Raw genomic sequence first — 18,894 nt, 5'->3', positions numbered from 1 at the left:
GGACGGGTTGGCCTGGTGGTGGGTATTGAGGAGGGCACGTTCTGCATGGAGCACTGGGTGTTGTGCACGAACAATGAATCATGGAACACTTCATCTGGAACTAATGATGTAATGTATGGGGATTAACATAAGAATAAAAAAAAAAAAAAGAAAAAAAAAATACCATATACCAATAAAAATAAATGAGACTCTCACAGTAAAAAAAAAAAAAAAAATATCAAGGGTAGCTGAACATCCACTGTTCATAGGGAAATAACATTTCTCCATATAATCATTCCTCCAAAATCACAAGACATGGATCATGCCTTAGGATATACAAAGCAGTGTACGGATGCGGTCAGACTCCCATGGAAAAACGGGTCACACGGGGCCTTGAGTAGCCCAGGCGTGCTGACGTGCATCTGTGTCTGGCCTGTGATCTGGGGAGGACCTGTTTTCATCCAGCAGGTATTTATCAAGCACTGCCGTGGTGTCAGCCATGGGCCAGATACGAGGGATGCAGTGAGGAACAAGACAGACCCATCCTCAAGGAACCCGTAGCGAGGATAAAGAGACAGAATTAGTCATTAAAACAGCTGTGGTCAAGGCTACGGCAAGGCCAAGGCCATGTGCAGAGCGGCCCCGACTCCCGAGCCAGCCAGGATACAGAGCAGGGTGGTAGAATGTCTTTGTGGATTCACCTTGGAATCCTTCTTCATTTGTCATTGGTCCCATTTAAATGGGAAGAGACCTAGAACAGCTCATAAAAAAACAAGATGGGACAGTTGCTTTGGGCCAGATAGAACCAGTGTGAATCCTGGCTTCGGCACTAAGTTTGCAAATTTAGGTACATTTTTTTATCACTCTGAATCTCAGTGTACACAGCTTTATAATGAGGTGATGCTAATACCTCCCTTCAGTGTTCTTGTATAGATTACACTTGACCCTTGAACAACATGGGTTTGAACAGCATGGGTCCACTTATCTGAGGATTTTGTACAGTACAGTGCTGTAGATGTATTTTCTCTTCCTTAGGATTTTCTTAAGAACGTTTTCTTTTCTCTAGCTCACTTTATAAGATTATAGTATATAATACACATAATGCAAAATAGGTGTTCATCGACTGCTATCGGTAAGGCTTCCAGTCAATAGGAACCTAGTAGGAGTTAAGTTTTGGGGGAGTGAAGTTATATGCTATTTTTGACTACATGGGTGGGGGTCAGTGCCCCTTATCCCCACATTGTGCAAGGGTCAACTGTCATTGAAATACCGTATGTAGACCATGGGGCATTGTACCCGGCACCTCTGTGCTCCATAAACTGTAGCTGATGAAGGAGAGAGCTGGTGGCATGAATGGGGCAGGTCTCCAGATCCAGGGGAAGTCCTGCTGCTTGGAGGACAGCCCCTCAAGGATTTATTGAGTATTTGTTGTTTTCGGGGCACAGAGAGAAATACCGAGATGAATGGAGTATCTTCTAAGACCTCAGGAATTTTGCAGTCTAGTGAGATACACATCCCCAGCCCCTGCAGTTACAACCCAGGATGGGGTCCTTGTCTGATGGCGGTGCCCCAGCACGCTGGAGATGGGCTCCGTGAGGGTGGAGGCTGCATCGGGAAATGTTTAGCAGCGATGGTGAAGTGGGCATGAAAAGATAAGTGTGAGCTGGGTAGTAAGAAAGGGCTAAAGCTACTGTCAGGGTCAGCCCAGCCCCTCCTGTAACCCTGGGCACTCCTGAAGGGGTGAACGCTTCATGAGGTCCCTTCAGACCTCGTCTCCAGTATCAATGAGCAAGGGGCTCTCGGCCTGGGATCTGGGCTGTGACCTTGTGTCTTCAACCCCATAGACAGGGTTATTCCATAATCCTCTTGAGGCTCGCAGGTCCAGTCAGTTTCAATACCTTTCTCATTTGACCTTGAAGGAGGGTGATCAGAACTGCTTTATCACCCCCTCTGTCTTCACCCCAAATTAAAGGCCTGGGGCTGTGACCTTTGGGGAGTCCCAGCCAAGCCCCACTCTGTGGGGCGCTATTCCATCGATCTCCACTGAATACTAATGCCACACAAGCTGGGTTAGGTCTTTCTTGTTTTCTGGCTTTATGGCAATTTTATTAACATATCATTTAAAGGATGGGAAAGTATGTGCATATGCTGAGCAGCAAAAGGGAGACTCTTAGTTTAGGATCCATTTAGAGCTGGGGCATGTTAGGATCATTTCCCTGGACATCAGTACTGCAACCCTTTTCAATATAAGGGATAGAATTTCAAGTTAAATCCCTTCCTTTGCCAAGTACTAATGAGAAGACTATGGAACATATTCTGATAAGATTGTAGACCATGAAAGAGTTTGTGAAATGTCAGCCTAATGTTTTCTTGAGCAGAGTAACTCGCTGGGAATCATAAATGAAACTTCCGGTTAGAACATGAGCTTGGAGTAATGTGAGATGCAGCTACATAGAATTGTACCAAGTGAATTTCCATACGTAAAGCTTATTTTTCCCATTTATGTCCATTAGAAAGTTGGAGATACTTTTTGGGGGAAATAGAGCACTCTGATTGGATATTGCTTTAGTTCATGTGCTTAGACCACATGGTAATAATTGGAATAGGTTAAGTACTAAAACAAACCATCCCAAACTTCCGGTGGCTCAACATCAAGTTTATTCCTTGCTTGCCAGACAGTCCAGTATGGGGTAGAAGTGGGCTCTCTCCATGCAGTCATCAAGTAGCCCATCTCCTTTCTGCTGGCTCTACCTCACCCGAGGCCCAAACTCTTCAGGGGCAGATAGGAAAAGAGGGAGGACCACGCGTGGGAGGTTTATATAAGCCCAGGATGTAGCACACATTTCTTCATTCTCATAGGCCATTGGCCAGAACTTGGTCCCATGGCCGCACCCATTGCAAGGAAGTGGGGGGAGGTCTGGAAAATGTTGTCATGTGCCAGGGAGAGAACACAGACATGGAGCTCTAGCAGGCTCTGACACACAGCCCAGAAAGCACTCCAAGTGTAGCAAAGCTTGGAAAAGATTTTGCATTCAAGAGAAAAACAGTTTTTAACAAAGTAATCCTGGTATTCTGCATGTTAACATGAATATTATGCTGTGCACAAAATCAGCCCCAGTTTAAAATATGGAAGACAGACCAGTCAAACAGTACTGGAAACTCTGACACTATTAGGGCCTCTTAGGGAGGAAGGCAAAGTTGTTTTGCTTTTGTTTTTGTTTTTTTTTCCAACATTATAACCTTCTTTTCAGGCCTCCTATGTTCCTATAGAAGCTGCCAGTTTTATTGCAGTTTGGCCAGTTGTGTCTTCTTGAACATCTCCTCCTGGCATCGGGGTCTTGGGCTGAGAAATTGTGAGGTCCGGCAGTACCCAGAGATGGCCCAGCGCGATCTGCAGAAGACGAGCTGGTTCTGTCCAGCCTGGCGCTGTGGTCATTTTCTGTTCACCTCTCTTTTCTACAGCCTGGGGTGCGTCTGCATTTTGTGGAGCTGGGCTCCGGACCTGCTGTGTGTCTCTGCCATGGATTTCCTGAGAGCTGGTTCTCTTGGCGGTACCAGGTAAAGGAAACTGGGGGAAGGTCTGCCCTAGTCAAGGTGAAGGGAGAGGGAGGTCTAGATGGTGTGGCCCAGTGTAGAATGCCATTAAGAAGCTGAAACCTTGGGTCTCCTGGGTGGCTCAGTCTGTTAAGTGTCTGCCTTCGGCTCAGGTCATGATCCCGGGGTCCTGGGATCAAGCCCCGCATTGGGCTCCTTGCTCAGTGGTGAGGCTGCTTCTCCCTCTCCCTCTGCCCTTCGCCCCGCTCATGCTCACTCTCTCTCATGCCCTCTGTCTCTCTCTCTCTCTCTCTCTCAAATAAATAAATAAATAAATCTTAAAAAGAAGCTGAAACCTTATAGTGGAGCATTGTCTCCAATGATGACCATGATACCTCAGAAGTGTTGGAGCCAGCGATGGGTGCAGACCTCAGGGCTGTGCTAGCCCACATACCATCTTTGCAGATTAGAAGAAGGCAGATTCTTCAGGACACTTTATGCCACCTGCTGGGAAGTCTTTGTAATGAATATGGAAATCTGCAAAGTCTTTGCTAAGAAAAGTGCTCTCTTAGATGTAGTATTAGATGCAGTACACAGACCCTACCACTGTCCGTGGCAGCCCTATCCAGATGGGCTCATTCCAGCCTCATGGCAAGGATCCCAGATAGTGCCACATGGCACTTTGAGTTGAACCATTTACAAGAACGTGAATAGAAGGAAGCAAAGAAGGAGTGTCTGCAAAAGACTGTTGAGACCACACCTGAGCGTTCCCAAACTGTTTGTTTTCCAGATCCCTGCTCTGGCTCAGGCGGGTTTCCGGGTACTAGCTCTGGACATGAAAGGCTATGGAGAATCATCTGCTCCTCCTGGTAGGTTAGCTGTCTCACAGCTGTCCTATGTTGGTCATGCCTTCTGACTGCCTGAGCTCTCCAACTGCACTGTCAGCCCCTGGTCCCAGGTCAGAGCAGATAGCCCTTGAGGGGGGGTCTGACTTTGCCCTTCCCCTCTCCTGCAGTGACCCTTGTCTATACTCTTTGGGCTCAGATGTCTCTGTTCCCCATACTCTGAATGAATACAAGAAACCCAGTGGCCTGAGGAAGTCTCGTGCTGGATGTAGGGTATAGGAAGTACCATCCAGCTACAGAACTTTTTCTATCTTGCAGAACTCTGTACCATTAAGCACTTATCCCCCGTTCTCCCTTCCCTAGCCCCTGGCAACTACCCTTCTGCTCTCTATCTATGAATTTGACTACTCCAGGTATCTCTAAATGCATCATACAATATTTATCCTTCAGTGACTGGCTGATTTCACTTAGCATAACGTCTTTAAGATTCCTCCATGTTGTAGCATATATCACAGTTTCCTTCCTTTTTAAAGCTGAATAATATTTCATTGTATGTATAGACCACGTTTTGTTTATTCACCCATCCATTGATGGACATTTGGGTTTCCTCCACCTTCTGGTTAATGTGAATAATGCTGCTATGAACATGGGTGTGCAAATATCTGCTTGAGTTCCTCCTTTCAACTCTTTGGGGTATATACCCAGAAGTGGAGTTGCTGGATCGTATGGTAATTGGTAGGCCAGATTCTTAACCCAGTGTCTATGGATCCCATTTGGCATCTATCCAAGGATGGGCACTGGGGGCCTATGAACACAAGTCCATGCGTGGGTTTATGAGCACCTTCCTGGGGCGAGGGAGTCTACTGCTTTTATGGGTTTCAGGGGGCTTCTCAGTCCCACACTGTTCAGCTCCCCAGGGAGAGATAGGAACGTGATGCAGTCAGACATGTAACAGAATCCCTGTCCCTCCTAGTGTCAGCCATGCGGCTGACAGCGGTAGCTCAGTGAGCCAAACCAGCCGCTCACCACCCTTCTCTGAGCTGCTTCCCCCATGTTCACGTCAAGCCTGTCGAGTTTGAAGCCAGCTGACATGAACTGGCACTCAGATGACCACCAACGAGGCCATTCAGCCTGTCGGGACCGGGGACTGCAGCCATGATTGTTCCCAAAATGTCATGGTACCCACTCAGCGGCTGCTTACTACCTCTTGCATGGTCTACCTTTTAGACAAAAAGAAAGCATCCAGTCCAGACGTCTAGGAAAGACATTGAAGGATTCTTTTTTTCCAATTTAATTATTAAAATGTCTATTTTCATTCATCTAGACTATGATCTTCCCTGAATCCCCTAGGGATAACTTAGTAATTAATTTATCATTCATACTAGAACACCATTGAAAGTAAGAGAAACACTATTAGTAGTAACACACATAAATAGAACTCTTCTGGATGAACTGGGACTTGTGGTTATACATACTCTGATTATAACTACTTGTTAAGAAAACAATAATTTACAGGGTGCCTGGGTGGCTCAGTCGGTTGAGCGACTGACTCTTGGTTTCAGCTAAGGTCATGATCTCAGGGTCGTGAGATCAAGCCCCGTGTGAGGTTCCATGCTCAGCACAGAGTCTGCTTGAGATTCTCATTCTCCCTCTCCTTCTGCCCCTCCCCCCACCCCATGCGCGCGTTCTCTCTCTCTCCCCCTCTCTGAAATAAATAAATAAAATCTTCAAAAAAAGAGAAAACAATAATTTACATGTTAACCATTGCTGAAGATTATATATAACATGAGTTCTAAAGCCAAGCATGATGATTTGGAATGCATACATACACATTGCAGATCATGTGTGTATAAATTTCGTACATTTGGCAATAGATTTTAAGTAACAAATTGTTTTCCCTTAAAACTGTGAAGCTGTTGTCCCACTATTTTCTATCTTCCCTTGTTGCTATTAAAAAATCCCATGCTGTTCGGATCCACGAGGCTTTCTATGTGCCTGTTTTTTTTTTTCTCCTTACCCTTAATACCTTTAGGATCTTTATCTTCTTGTGTTATAAAATTTTATGATATTGTGCCATGATGTGGGTCTCTTTTCATCCACTTTTCTGGGTACATTTATCTTTAAGTTCTTGGAAGTTTCTTGAATTACTTCTTTGATAATTTTTTTCTTCTGTTTTCTCTTTTCTTTTTTCCTCTTGGAATTGCTGTTATTGTTAAAATGTTCATACTACCCAAAGTGATCTACAGATTCAGTGCAATCCCTATCAAAATCCCAATGGCGTTTTTTTACAGAAACAGAAAAAAGTCTACAATTCATATGGACCCACAAAAGACCCCAGATAGTCGAATCAATCTTTAGAAAGAGCAAAGCTGGAAGGACTTACACTTCCTGATTTCAAAATATATTACAACGCGACAGTAATCAAAATAATGTGGTATTGGTATAAAGACAGACATATAGCCAATAGAACAGAATAGAGAGCCCAGAAATAAATCCACACATGTATGGTCAGCTGATTTTTTTTTTTAAAGATTTTTATTTATTTATTCATGAGAGAGAAAGAGAGGCAGAGGGAGAAGCAGGCTCCCCACGGAGCAGGGAGCCCAATGCGGGACTCGATCCCAGGACCCTGGGATCATGACCTGAGCTGAAGGCAGACGCTTAACCGACTGAGCCACCCAGGCGTCCCGGTCAGCTGATTTTTGACATAGGTGCCTAGGACATACACTGGGGAAAGGACAGTCTCTTCACTAAATGATGCTAGGGAAATTGGATATCCACATGCAAAAGAATACAATTGGACCCTTACCTTGCACCATACCCAAAAATCAACTCAAAATGGATTAAAGACTTAAATATAAGACCTGAAACTAAAACTTTTAGAAGAAAACATATTGATTCTGGCGATGATTTCATGGACATGATACCAAAAACCCAGGCAACAAAAAAAAAATAAACAAGTAGACTACATCAATCTAAAGATTTAATAAGATATCTATTTTGGGGCAAAGGGGCCCTTTTAGTTTGTTGGTAATTTTCAGTCATGTGAATTAACTGTATTTCTTTTTAATTGCAGAAATAGAAGAATATTCCATGGAAGTGTTATGCCAGGTAAGAAAGATCTTTGGGTAACATTTGTAACATTTTTTCCATCCTGGTGTTTTTACTGATACAAGACAGAAGTGTGGATATTCATTTAAAATCCTAGGAAAGCATTTCACAGCATTTGGGTATAAAAGTCTTACTGAAATTTAAGATGGTATTTTAAAAATGATAGCCAACACTTACTGTCTATCGGTTACTGTTCTAAGCCACTTGATGGAAGAGGAAACTGAGTCATGAGGAAGTAAAGTAATTGCCGGAGGTCAACAGCGGGTAGAGCCAGGTCTGAACACTGAAATAGCTCCCACGTCCCTCCTTGTGGCCACTCCACCATCTCGCCTTTCCATCCTGAGAATTTTAAAAAATCACCTTATTTTGGTAGAGATGTTGTTGGCCAGACCGAGGGAGTCAGTGTGGCTTGGCGGATGTAATGGCGCTCCTATTCTAAGTGAAGCATGAGCACCATCGGGGAGGGGCCCTAATCTCAGACCTTGCCAAGGCTGAGGTGAGGAGACAGGGCGCCAAGCCTCCATCAGCCCTAGGGCAGAAACCAAGGCTGGAGGGGCCGAGGGAAAGACACAGCGTCCTGGTTGGCCATAAAACTGGCAACACTAGGGACAGCTGGGTGGCTCAGTCGGTTAGGCATCTGCCTTCAGCTCAGGTCATGATCCCAGGGTCCTGGGATCGAGCCCCGCATCAGGCTCCCTGCTCAGTGCGGAGCCTGCTTCTCTCTCTCCCGCTTCCCCTGCTTGTGCTCTCTCTCTCTCTGTCAAATAAATAAATTTTGAGAAAATCTAAAAAAAACTGGCGATGCTGCTAATTATGCTAAATTTACAAAAAGGCTCCATGTAGGAGTCACAGCTCTGCTCAGACTGTCCTCCAACCAGGCCCGCATGCAGGCTTTGGCGCCTCATGAGAGGAGCCTTGATAAAACCCGACTTTCCAGTTAGGGTTGTCCTTCCTTCCTCAGTTTCCAAGTCTTTACTTCTTCCACTCTGCCACTTCTGATCTTGCTCATGTACCCCCCCACCGAAATCCTACCAAGATCTCACCAGCAACCCTGTGTGGGGCCTCTCCCCATCCCTCTATTGTCCCTTCACTGGACCCCTGCTTGTTTCTGTCGAAATCGGTTCTCAAGGCAGATAAATTGGGTCACTTGACGTAACTGCCCTTGTGAGGAAGGTCCTTTTACTAAGACAAGCAAGATAAAATGTGATGCTCCAGTCCTTCAACTCCACCCTTTAAAGTCATTAGTACGTCTGCTACTAGGTCTTCACCTAAAAGAATTTAAAAAACTATGTCCCCCCAAAACCGGGACATGAATGTTCACAGCAGCATTATTTACAAAAGCCAAAAAGTGGAAACTACCCCAATGTTCATCAAGTGATAAATGGATTAAAAATGTGTGGCATATCCATACAATGGAATATTATTCGCCATAAGCAGGCATGAAATCATGGTGCATGCTTCAACATGAATGAACCTTGCAAACCTTATGCTAAGATAAGCCAGTCCCAAAAGGCCACACATTGTATAATTGCATTGATATGAAGTTTCCAGAAGGGTCAATGCATAGAGACAGAAATGAAATTAGTGGTTGCCAAGGGCTAGGGGTAATGGGGAACAGGAGTCACTGTTAATGGGTATAGGGTTTCTTTTTGTTGTGATGAAATGTTCTCTAACCACGTAGCAGTGATGACCTCACAGCTCTGACCACACTAAAAATCTGCTGAATTATACATTTTTAAAGGGTGAGTTTTATGGTATGTGAATCATATCTCAGTAGAGCTGTCATTTGAAAAATTAGCACAATACTTTTAATGAAAAATGTTATTTAAAATACCCTGCATAATCTTTAAAAAAAAAAATAACCTGTATAATCTTGAAATAGAGGATTATAGGAAACTGAATGAAGATCCATAATACTGCTTACCCTCAGTGCCCACAAAAACCCTTTTCTCAACTACATCCCCCCAAATATATTGAAACCTCTTTTTTCTCAACCACAATTCCTTAACATTGTGTGCCAGTTCATCATACAACTGTTACTTGTTTTAGAATAGGTACCTTTAAGGAACCATGAACCTATTCTCTGTATGTCTATAGTCTTAGGATTCCAAATTAGGGGTGTTGGAATGCAACGTAGCAATAATGGTATCTTCTCAAGTTCATTAACGTAGGGAGGCTTATCTACACCCAGTTGTCTCCGTCATTGTGTGTGACCTTGGGTAAGTCATTTAACCTTTTCAGGTCATGCCATCAAGTATCAAATGCAGCAGGTGGATGGACTTAGTGTCCTCCTAGACCCCTCCAACCCTGAGTGTGAGTCTCAGTTTGTAGCATTAAACAGCAAAAATTCAAGCAAGTAAATTGTAAAGCTCTAAATGGTTTTATCAATCAGTTCATAAATCGGGCAACATCCCATCTAGCAATAGAGGGGCGCTCCAAAGGGCTACAGAAAAGGGAAGGTTTTTAAAGGTAGAGAGGGAGTAGAAAGAAGGGAATGATCAGCAGAGAATCCATTGTTTTAGGCAAAGTCGCCCTTCTGAGGGGGATAGAGGGGGCCCCTCAGTGATTTTCTCGTGCTGACCAGGAAATTCCCACATTGACTGCTTAGAGGTTATGTTTGTGGGGGGCTGAAAACTGCACTCAGGTTGGGTACTGAGTGTTGGTTTACTGATTGGGGCCTTCACCTGAGTGATGCCATTTGGGGCCTGTGGCTTTCTTTTTAACAGTAGGATGTGGAAATCACACTGAGCTAATCTTCAGTCTCTGTGGTTAATTGCAAAGTGAAAAGCAGCTCTCTGGTGTCTCTTCTAAGGAAGGGACACCAATCCTATCTGATCGGGACCCCACCCTCATGACCTCATTGAACCTTAATGACTTCTGGAAAGACCCTGTCTTCAAATGCAGTCACACTGGGGATTAGGGCTTTGACCTGTGAATTTTGAGGGACAAAGACATTCAGTCCAGAACAAGACTTCCTGACACCATCCAGTAATTGTCGCCCTATCTTTGGGGGGAAAGGTCTTCCTGACACCATCCAGTAATTTTCTCCCTATCTTTGGGGGGAAAGGTGAAAATAAAAACTGCTAAAATAATAAACTAGGTAATTACATCAATACTGTGTATCTACATCTTGGAAAAATAATAGGTGGTGTGTATTTTAGCCAGTGGAACTTGTCATCTGCTCTTGCCTTCTCATGTTCTGGGGAGCAGTGGAGAGCCGGGGTAGCAAAAGGAATCAGAACACCTTTACAATTCTTTCTCTTTGAAGCTGGCACTGTCTGTAGGCAGAACTCTGTGTCCCCCCTGGTCCCCACAGAAAAGGATGCCCATATTTGGTGGGTTTCCCCAGCAGAACTGAGACCAGAGGGGAGAACATCCGAACACTTTTTAATGCTCTTAGGGCAGTGAATACAAGGGCTGTGGGAAGGCCCACGTCTTCTCCCTGCCTCCTACTGTCCTGAAATTTCCATCTCCTTGCTTAATGTAGAACAAGAAATAGGCCCAGCCTAGAGAAGGAGAAGAAAATCGCCTTTCATTTTGGAAACACCTACAAGAGTAGATGTTGGAAATACAATCACGTATATTTTTTAAGTCTTCGGCCTCTCATGGTGCAATCTCTGCAGCCCCCAGTGAAGGCATTGATCTGGGCAATCGAAAGCAAATTAGGATTACTTCTCAATTGGTAGACCGAGGGGAGGAGTCAAGGGACTGGAAACAATTTAAAATAACGCCGTCAGTCTACATGGTGAAAGAGGATGGCTTTGAATGTTCCGATGTTGAATTTCTGAAATCACATAGACCTGGAATCAGTCCCAGTTCTGCCATGGCCTTGGCCACATCATTTGACCCGTGTGAGCCTCAGTTTACTCATCTGTAGAGTGGAGCTACCCCTTCCTCCCCGCAGGTCCGTGTGCGGGGAAAGGAAGTGATGAATGTGAGGAGCATCACACTACACCTGGGGCCAAGCTAGGGCTCCACAGATGAGCATCTCCATAGACTTTTTTATTTATAGCAAGCAGAAGCTTCTCATACGGGCTCAGGTGAATAGGGGGTAGTGTTGACAAATGAGACGCGATCGTTTAGGAGGCGTGAGGCTGAGAAACAGGAAGCCGATGTGGCTTTCTGGAGGGGCTGAATGGCCTGTCAGGTCTCTGGTTCATTTTCTCCACACCTCTGCTCTGCCCTCCCCGCCACCCCATTCCCAGCAGGATTCCCCTACTTGCTCATTTTGTACCTCGCCCAGTATGATAGCCTCAGCCCCGATTCTGGAGGACCCTCATCTCCAACACCTCCACACATCTTAGACACCTTTTCTAGACCCCGTGCTTGCTGACGAGTGTGGCCAGGCGTCCGCGTCTGTGCTGCGGGACAAAGGGCAGGTGCTTGCTGTCCTGGGGCAAGAAAGCAGCCAGACCTCTCCACAGCAGTTTTCTTCCCCTCTCTTTGTCCCAGGAAGAAGCCACGATTTCTGTCTTACAACAGATCTGGCCCAGTTAGGGATGTGCAGTGACAGACCCTGGAAAATTTGCTGTGTGTGTCTGGGGTCTACCTGGTTCCTGAGAGGATGCTGGAAAGGGAAGGGAGAGAGCTCACGAGCTTGGGAAATGACTGAACATTGTATTAGTGTGCTCGGGCCACCATAACAGAGGACCACAGACTGGGGGGCTTCAACAACAGACATTTCTTCTCTCACAGTTCTAGAGGCTGGAGTCCGAGATCAAGGTGACAGCAGAGTTTCATCTGAGGCTTGTGGATGGCCGTTTCTCCCTGTTCCCTGTGTCTTCACATGGGCTTCCCTCTGTGTGGGTCTATGTCCAAATCTTTTGTTCTCGTAAGGATGCCAGTCAGCTTGGATCCTGGCCCACTCTAATGACCTCATTTTAACTTGATCACCTTTAAGGACCCTACCTCCAAATACAGCCACATTCCAAGGTCCTGGAGGGGAGAGGTTAGGGCTTGAGCATGTGAATACAATGCAGCCCCTAACAAAGCAGACACAGGAATTCCCATCTGGAAGCAGCTGAGGTGGGTGCGTACAATTTCTGATTTTTTGGTGTGTTTTCTTTCTTAGGAGATGGTAACCTTCCTGGATAAGTTGGTAAGTAATTATTTTGAACTGATCCCTGGAGACTTCCGTTTGGGTGGGCAGTTAAAGATGCAGCCTTTGAAGGTTTCCACTGTTAGAGCCCCCGAGGAGAGTGGCGAGGGCAGGAATGGTCCACTATGGGGCCGTGGGAGGCAGGGTCGGTGGTCAGGAGGAATTACAAGCACAGAGGTGGCAAAGTGTGTGGAGAACAGTGCAGAGCCACGTTTGTTTTGTTTTTTTTTTTGTTTGTTTCACGGAAAGCATTTTCCAGGGAACAGGATCCCTCTGTTGGCTTTAAGTCAGGGTAAAGAGCTTTGCTTGCGTCAGGAAGTTTGGAAACTATCCTATAGGCTAATATTTTGCAACTTTTTAAGATTGACATCCCTTTAGAAATACCTCGAATCAAGTGCCTTCAGGTAACCTTGTTTGGAATGGCAATGCCAAACAAAAAGCAGATCAGCGATGGTGATCAGAGACTATACTTTTGCTTTTTACTTACGGAATTGAGATTGCAATTAGGTAATACGCTTCTCCCACCCTGAGTTAGGTCATGCAGCCTGGACTGAGGGGGAGAAGGGTTAAGCCAGGACAGTGACAGTGGAGGGACAGCTGAGAGAGAACCTGAAAACCGCGATTTAGTGCCTGTTCATTGGATATGAGAGTCGGGAGGAGAATTTGAGATGACTGAGGGCTTCCAGTTCAGCAGCAGGGCCTGGGGGCCCACCCTGTAGGAAATGACACAAAGATGTCACGGTCCCTGCCCTCTCCAAATTCTCAGTCCCACAGAATTGGCTTTGGACCTTTTGAGAATGATAGGGACATCTAAGAGGACATGGCCCAGTGTGGCCACCCCAGTTCTGACTCTAGAGTGACCTCCTATCTGGAAGATTTCCGGCTGGCTGAGACAGTCTCTGACTCTGTTGAAAGAGAGCCCTCGTGGGGTTGCTGGCGGGCTAGGTGTCCCTCCCTGGCCCCGTCATTCCTGGGATGCAGGGGAAGGAAGCTGGGCCCATCGCAGGTGAGGTGGTCGTCTTCCACCTGGAGGTGGTGGCTGAAGCCATGGGAGCAGAGGAGTTCCCCAGACAGGACTGAGGGCTGAGCCGTGAAGTACTCCCGTGTGACAGAAGAGGAAGGAGTAGACTCCATAGAAGTGAGAAAACAGTCTAGAAAGCATAGTGTCACAGAAGCCCAGGGAAGAACATTTCAAAGGAAATGTCTGATGCCGCAGAAGAGTCAGAAGAGTGAGAGCCAAGAGGAAAAAAAAAAACTATTAGAAGTGATAAAATAGCCTTTAAGAGGGAAGCTTCAGTGGACTCAGTGGTCGCAGGGAAGAAGTCAGGATGCAGGGACTTAGAAGGTCGCCAGGGAGGCCACTGGGGTAGATCACTGTGAGAAGCTGGGCACCGTGAAGACAGAGCGTGGCAGGGAGCTGAGTCAGGGAGCCACTTTCCACGGTGGTGGTGAGGAATGTGGCCAGCAGGGGGTGGGGGAGAGACTCCGACTTTAAGTTGGGGAGGCATGGGTCTGGATGACCATCTATGTGGCCTCGGGCAGGTCGCCTAACCACTGTGAGCCTGTCTCCCTATTGTGCATGAGAAGGTTATGGAGGAGTTCCAGACAAGAGGTGTAGGCACTTAGCACAGTGCTTTTGACCTAGTAGGTCCTCCACAAAAGGGAGCTGTTGTCATTCACTGTTGGTAGCAGCAGAAGAAAGGAAGCTGCAGGTAGAGAGGGAGGGATTAAAGATGCCTTTGAGGTTTCAGTGGTTAGTTGAGGGAGGAAAGATTCCAAAAGAGTGGGGAGTAGAATCATAATCACTCAATGAAAGCTGAACATGGAGCACAGGGAGGTGAGTCATACTAACTTTAAGACAAAAAGTAGAAAAAGAGGTGAAACAAATTTCGATTTGAGGGGAAGTAGAGAGGGAGAGGGAATTTGGAGCCTGTGGCCTTAGGCTTCTGAGAAAATATAAAAGATCAGTCAGCTGTAGAGGTTCTCTGGGGCCGTTTTGTGTGGGAAGGGAGGCTTGAAGAGGGTGGACATTGGAGTAGACACTGCGGGGTCGGTGGAGGGGGAGTCCCTGCCGGCACTGAGGGTTTGGGCCTCCAGGGAGCACAAGGCCTCAGGGCTCTCAGCACCCCGACCCGGTAGCCCACTCACATTCAGCTCCCGTCTTTGTCCTTCTCTAGGGCATCCCTCAAGCGGTGTTCATTGGCCACGACTGGGGAGGCATGCTGGTGTGGAACATGGCTCTCTTCTACCCTGAGAGAGTGAGGTAATTAGGCCTCAGGCACCAAGAATTTGGATTTGAGTTCCCAATTAGAATCCTTCCTCAGGTCTTGAACTCCAGTAAATTTCTCGAAAACAGATAGGTGGTTTGGGAAGGCACCGAACATCTAGCTTGCTAGTGCCCATTGACCCATTAATAAGGAGGACTTAATGAGCTCATGTCTTAGGAAGCAAGGCCTGTCCCAGGACAGCTAACTCAGGGCCTGGGTGGCCCAGTGGGAATGCAGGAGAATGGTGGTAGACTTCGGGGGGAGTGGGTGAGGCGGCGAGGGTGGCAGGGTCATAGAACAGAGTGTCAGAAGAAACTTCAGTCCTGAACTGGGAGTTAGGAAACATGGCTTTCAATTTTGCCCCGTGAGCTGGCTGTGTGAAACATCACTTCACCCCATTAGGCCTTGGTTTCCTCAACCACAGAGTGGTGATGGTAGCTCCTTTTGACTGTACAACCTGCAGAATGCTGTTGGGTGTCAGGTCAGAATGGCACTTGGTGACGACCATCACGTCATTCATAATCATTCTTAGAATGGCATCAGGGCTCCGGCAACAGCTTTCGGAGGACAGGTTTTGAACCCAGAGAGGCAGGTGGTCTTTGTGGCCACGGCCCCGTTGAGCTGGCAACTGTAGTGAAAGCCTGCGTGGCCTCCCATTTCAGCCTGGGATCTTAGCGAATTAAATAAACACCATCCTTCACAGCCACCTGTATCTCCCTAACTAATCTGCTCACTTTTTCTTTGGTGGCATTTATAAGATCGGAAACACTAGAGAACTTTGTTCATCCCAACATCAGCTCAAATGGCAGGATGATACCAGAGACCAAAAAGACTCAAATACTTCCTGAAATATTTTTTTAAGATCTTATTTATTTGACAGAGAGAGACACAGCGAGAGAGGGAACACAAGCGAGGGGAGTGGGAGAGGGAGAAGCAGGCTTCCCGCCGAGCAGGGAGCCCGACCTGGGGCTCGATCCCAGGACCCTGGGATCCTGACCTGCGCAGAAGGCAGATGCTTAACGACTGAGCCACCCACGCATCCCACTGCCTGAAATACTGTAAAAGTTGTTGCACTCTTGTGCATCTGATCTCTTTAGCTTCTCTCTCTGTCCTCTCATTCAGAGTTGAAATAAGAGCTCAGCTCTTAGGAATCGGGTCACCAGAAAGTTACTGCACAGACTGTAGTAGATGCTTCTTGAAGGGGACAAAAGGAAATAGAGCAACAGACTTATGATCTCTACCTTGAAGGAAGTGAAATGCCTTCTTGTTGTTTTATTAAACTTAGTCTCTCTCTCTCTCTCCCGTGAGAATTTGAGAATATTTAACACGAGCCCAGTGAAGTTGTACCCAGAGTAACATTAGGTCTGAGACAGGCGAACATGCTGTGCATTCCTGTCCCTACTCTCATTGTTCTGCTTCCATCCCATCTGTCATTAGTTCAGTAGTAGTTGCTCTTTCTGTGCTCATGAAAATGGCCCTATTACTTGCTTCCTGGGGGTCAGGAGGAAGCCAAGACCCCCTTCCAGGGCTGTCCGTGGTGGGACACAGCATATCTGGGCCTGGGCAAAGCTGATTTTAAGAATTGTTGACGTTAGGGCGCCTGGGTGGCTCAGATGGTTAAGCGTCTGCCTTCGGCTCAGGTCATGATCCCAGGGTCCTGGGATCGAGTCCCGCATCGGGCTCCCGGCTCAGCGGGGAGCCTGCTTCTCCCTCTGACCCTCGCCCCTCTCATGCTGTTTCTCTCTCGCTCACTCTATAAAAAATAAATAAAATCTTTAAAAAAAAAAAAAAAGAATATTGTTGACGTTGATCTTCACCTTTCTGGCCAGAAAATGAAGGAAAGGGAAAAAAGCCCACCTTTAATGTGGAATATTTCTTTAAATCCTTGGTTTTGGCATTCTATTGAGATAAACTGCAGGGACCTATTTAATGTAATGGTCTACTCACGTGTTTGGCCAAGAATACCTTTTTATATCCTTTCTTTGATAATCATCTAGAGATTCTGTTCCCAAAAGGAGGCTGTGGTTTAGCGTTTTCCGATCTTAATGTGGTTGGCAGCAGCATTGATATGCTAACATCTCATGTGGTGATGATAATTTTCTTATATATGGAATAAACTGTGTGTCAAGGCGATTGAAAAGAAAACTTTAGTCGGCTCAGAATATTTAGAAAAAGAATTTCTTGACTTGTGATTTAAGTAATGCTTAAAATAGGTTCACTCTGGTAACATTAGAAACCTTTCAACTTTGGTATAACTTATTTTGTAGCCTAAGCTGCACTGTCTAATGGTGGCTACTGAACATTTAAAATGTGGCTGGTTCAAACTGAGATGACTGTAAGTGGGAAATACCTTCCAGATTTCAAAGACTTAATACCAAAAAAAAAAGTAAAATATCTTATTAATAATTTTTAATTTATTACTTGTTGAAATTATTAATATTTTAGATATATTGTGTCAAATATTAAATTACTTAAATCAACATTAGATTGTAAGTTAATATTAATTAACATATAATTGATATTAAGTACTATTTTAGATTAATCTCACGTGTTTCTTTTTACTCGTTTTAATTGGCTGGTAGAAAATTTTATTTTATTTATTTTTTTTTTAAGATTTTATTTATTTATTTGACAGAGAGAGACACAGCGAGAGAGGGAACATAAGCAGGGGGAGTGGGAGAGGGAGAAGCAGGCTCCCCACCGAGCAGGGAGCCCGATGTGGGGCTCGATCCCAGGACCCCGGGATCATGACCCGAGCCGAAGGCAGACGCTTAACGACTGAGCCACCCAGGCGCCCTGGTAGAAGATTTTAAATGATACGTGTGGCTCACATTATGCTTCTGTTGGTTGGCACTGGTTAAACCTCGGCACTGCTTTCCCTGATAATTTCATTTGTCCTAGTTATCCCGTTCCTCCTAGTTTATCTCTCCCCCAGATATTCTCTTCTCCATATTTCTCTTTTGGGAAGGAGTTACCCTAGGATCAGAGTGGGCACGGGATCCCTTACTGATGAGCCAGGCTCACCGTGGTCCTTGCTGCCTTCTGTCAGCCCTGACTTCATGTGGTTGTTCAGATCTACTCCTCTCTTTTTTTCCTCTCGCTGCCATCCTGCTGCTCTTGGGTGACTAATGCAGTAGTGTGCTGGCCCTCTCCCTGCTTCTGGTGTCCCTCTCTGCCCCCATGTCATGTATCACTGCTTGATACATCACTTCCTGACTGCAACTTCATTCTGTTCCTGCCTTCTTCTCCGAAGCCCTCATGGTTTCCTTGGTTGTCTGCCTCATCGAATCCAGACTCGGGGCCCTTCATGTCCAGGCTCCCACTTGCCTCACTGGCTTTATTTCACAAGAGGCCCCATTAAACGCTTGGCCTCTGGCCACATAGATTCTTTGTTACATCAAACTCAGCCACAAGCTCTGCCCCCTTCTAGAATTTGCTCATACGACCCCATGATGTTGCCCTTACATATAGTCTCCCCTTCCCTATGCTCTTCCACCCCTAAAAGCCAAGTTCAGATGCTCTTTTCCGTGAGACCTTCCATGATGCCCAAATCTAGAAACTCTTTGTCTCCTTGAACTCCCATGGTGCTTGTGCTATTCTTATGGCTCATATCACAGTCTGTCTTGTCATGGGTGTATTTGTCTAGCCTTTTTAAATTATAATAAGCTCTTTGAGTATGATTTTATATCCTCTTTCCCCTAGAATATAGCACGGAATTAACTCAACACAGAGTTAAGTGAGTGAAGGAAGGAAGGAAGGAAGGAAGGAAAAAAATGAATGCATTTTTAGAAACTATAATCTAATTAAGGTTGATATACTGCACATAATGTGTATGTGTGTGCCAATGTGTCTTTGTCTCAGGCAAGAAGGTGAGAAATACTGCAGTTTAGTGGGAAAAAACCACTGGGCTGGGAGTCAAGAAATCAGAGTGCTGACCCCATTCTCACACACATGGCTAATGTGAGATCTTGTGCACATCCCTTTCCTGCTCTGAGCTTCCATTTTGATGTGTAAGGTCCTTTCTGGTTCTTACAGACTGTCTTCTTACAGGGTCTGTGTC

At 45.8% G+C, this 18,894-nt stretch overlaps 1 protein-coding gene across 4 annotated transcripts in view; it reads left to right on the top strand.

The window, feature by feature from the left end:
* Positions 1-18,894, top strand: part of EPHX2 (epoxide hydrolase 2) — a 64,551-nt gene that overhangs the window by 28,116 nt on the left and 17,541 nt on the right. For 3 of the 4 annotated variants that reach the window (XM_081810464.1, XM_081810455.1, XM_081810467.1), the window contains 5 exons: positions 3,442-3,537; positions 4,304-4,382; positions 7,435-7,469; positions 12,541-12,567; positions 14,745-14,830. In XM_081810464.1, the coding sequence (XP_081666590.1) occupies positions 3,442-3,537; positions 4,304-4,382; positions 7,435-7,469; positions 12,541-12,567; positions 14,745-14,830 (323 nt within the window). The remainder of the gene's footprint in view (positions 1-3,441; positions 3,538-4,303; positions 4,383-7,434; positions 7,470-12,540; positions 12,568-14,744; positions 14,831-18,894) is intronic. The other variant, XM_081810459.1, reaches the window with a different exon arrangement.

Source organism: Leptonychotes weddellii, chromosome 2 (assembly GCF_054177405.1).
Source record: "Leptonychotes weddellii isolate Sample4059 chromosome 2, ASM5417740v2, whole genome shotgun sequence".
Classification (NCBI taxonomy): domain Eukaryota; kingdom Metazoa; phylum Chordata; class Mammalia; order Carnivora; family Phocidae; genus Leptonychotes; species Leptonychotes weddellii.
Note: the sequence above shows the minus strand (reverse complement) of the source record. Positions and strands in the feature narration are given on the sequence as shown.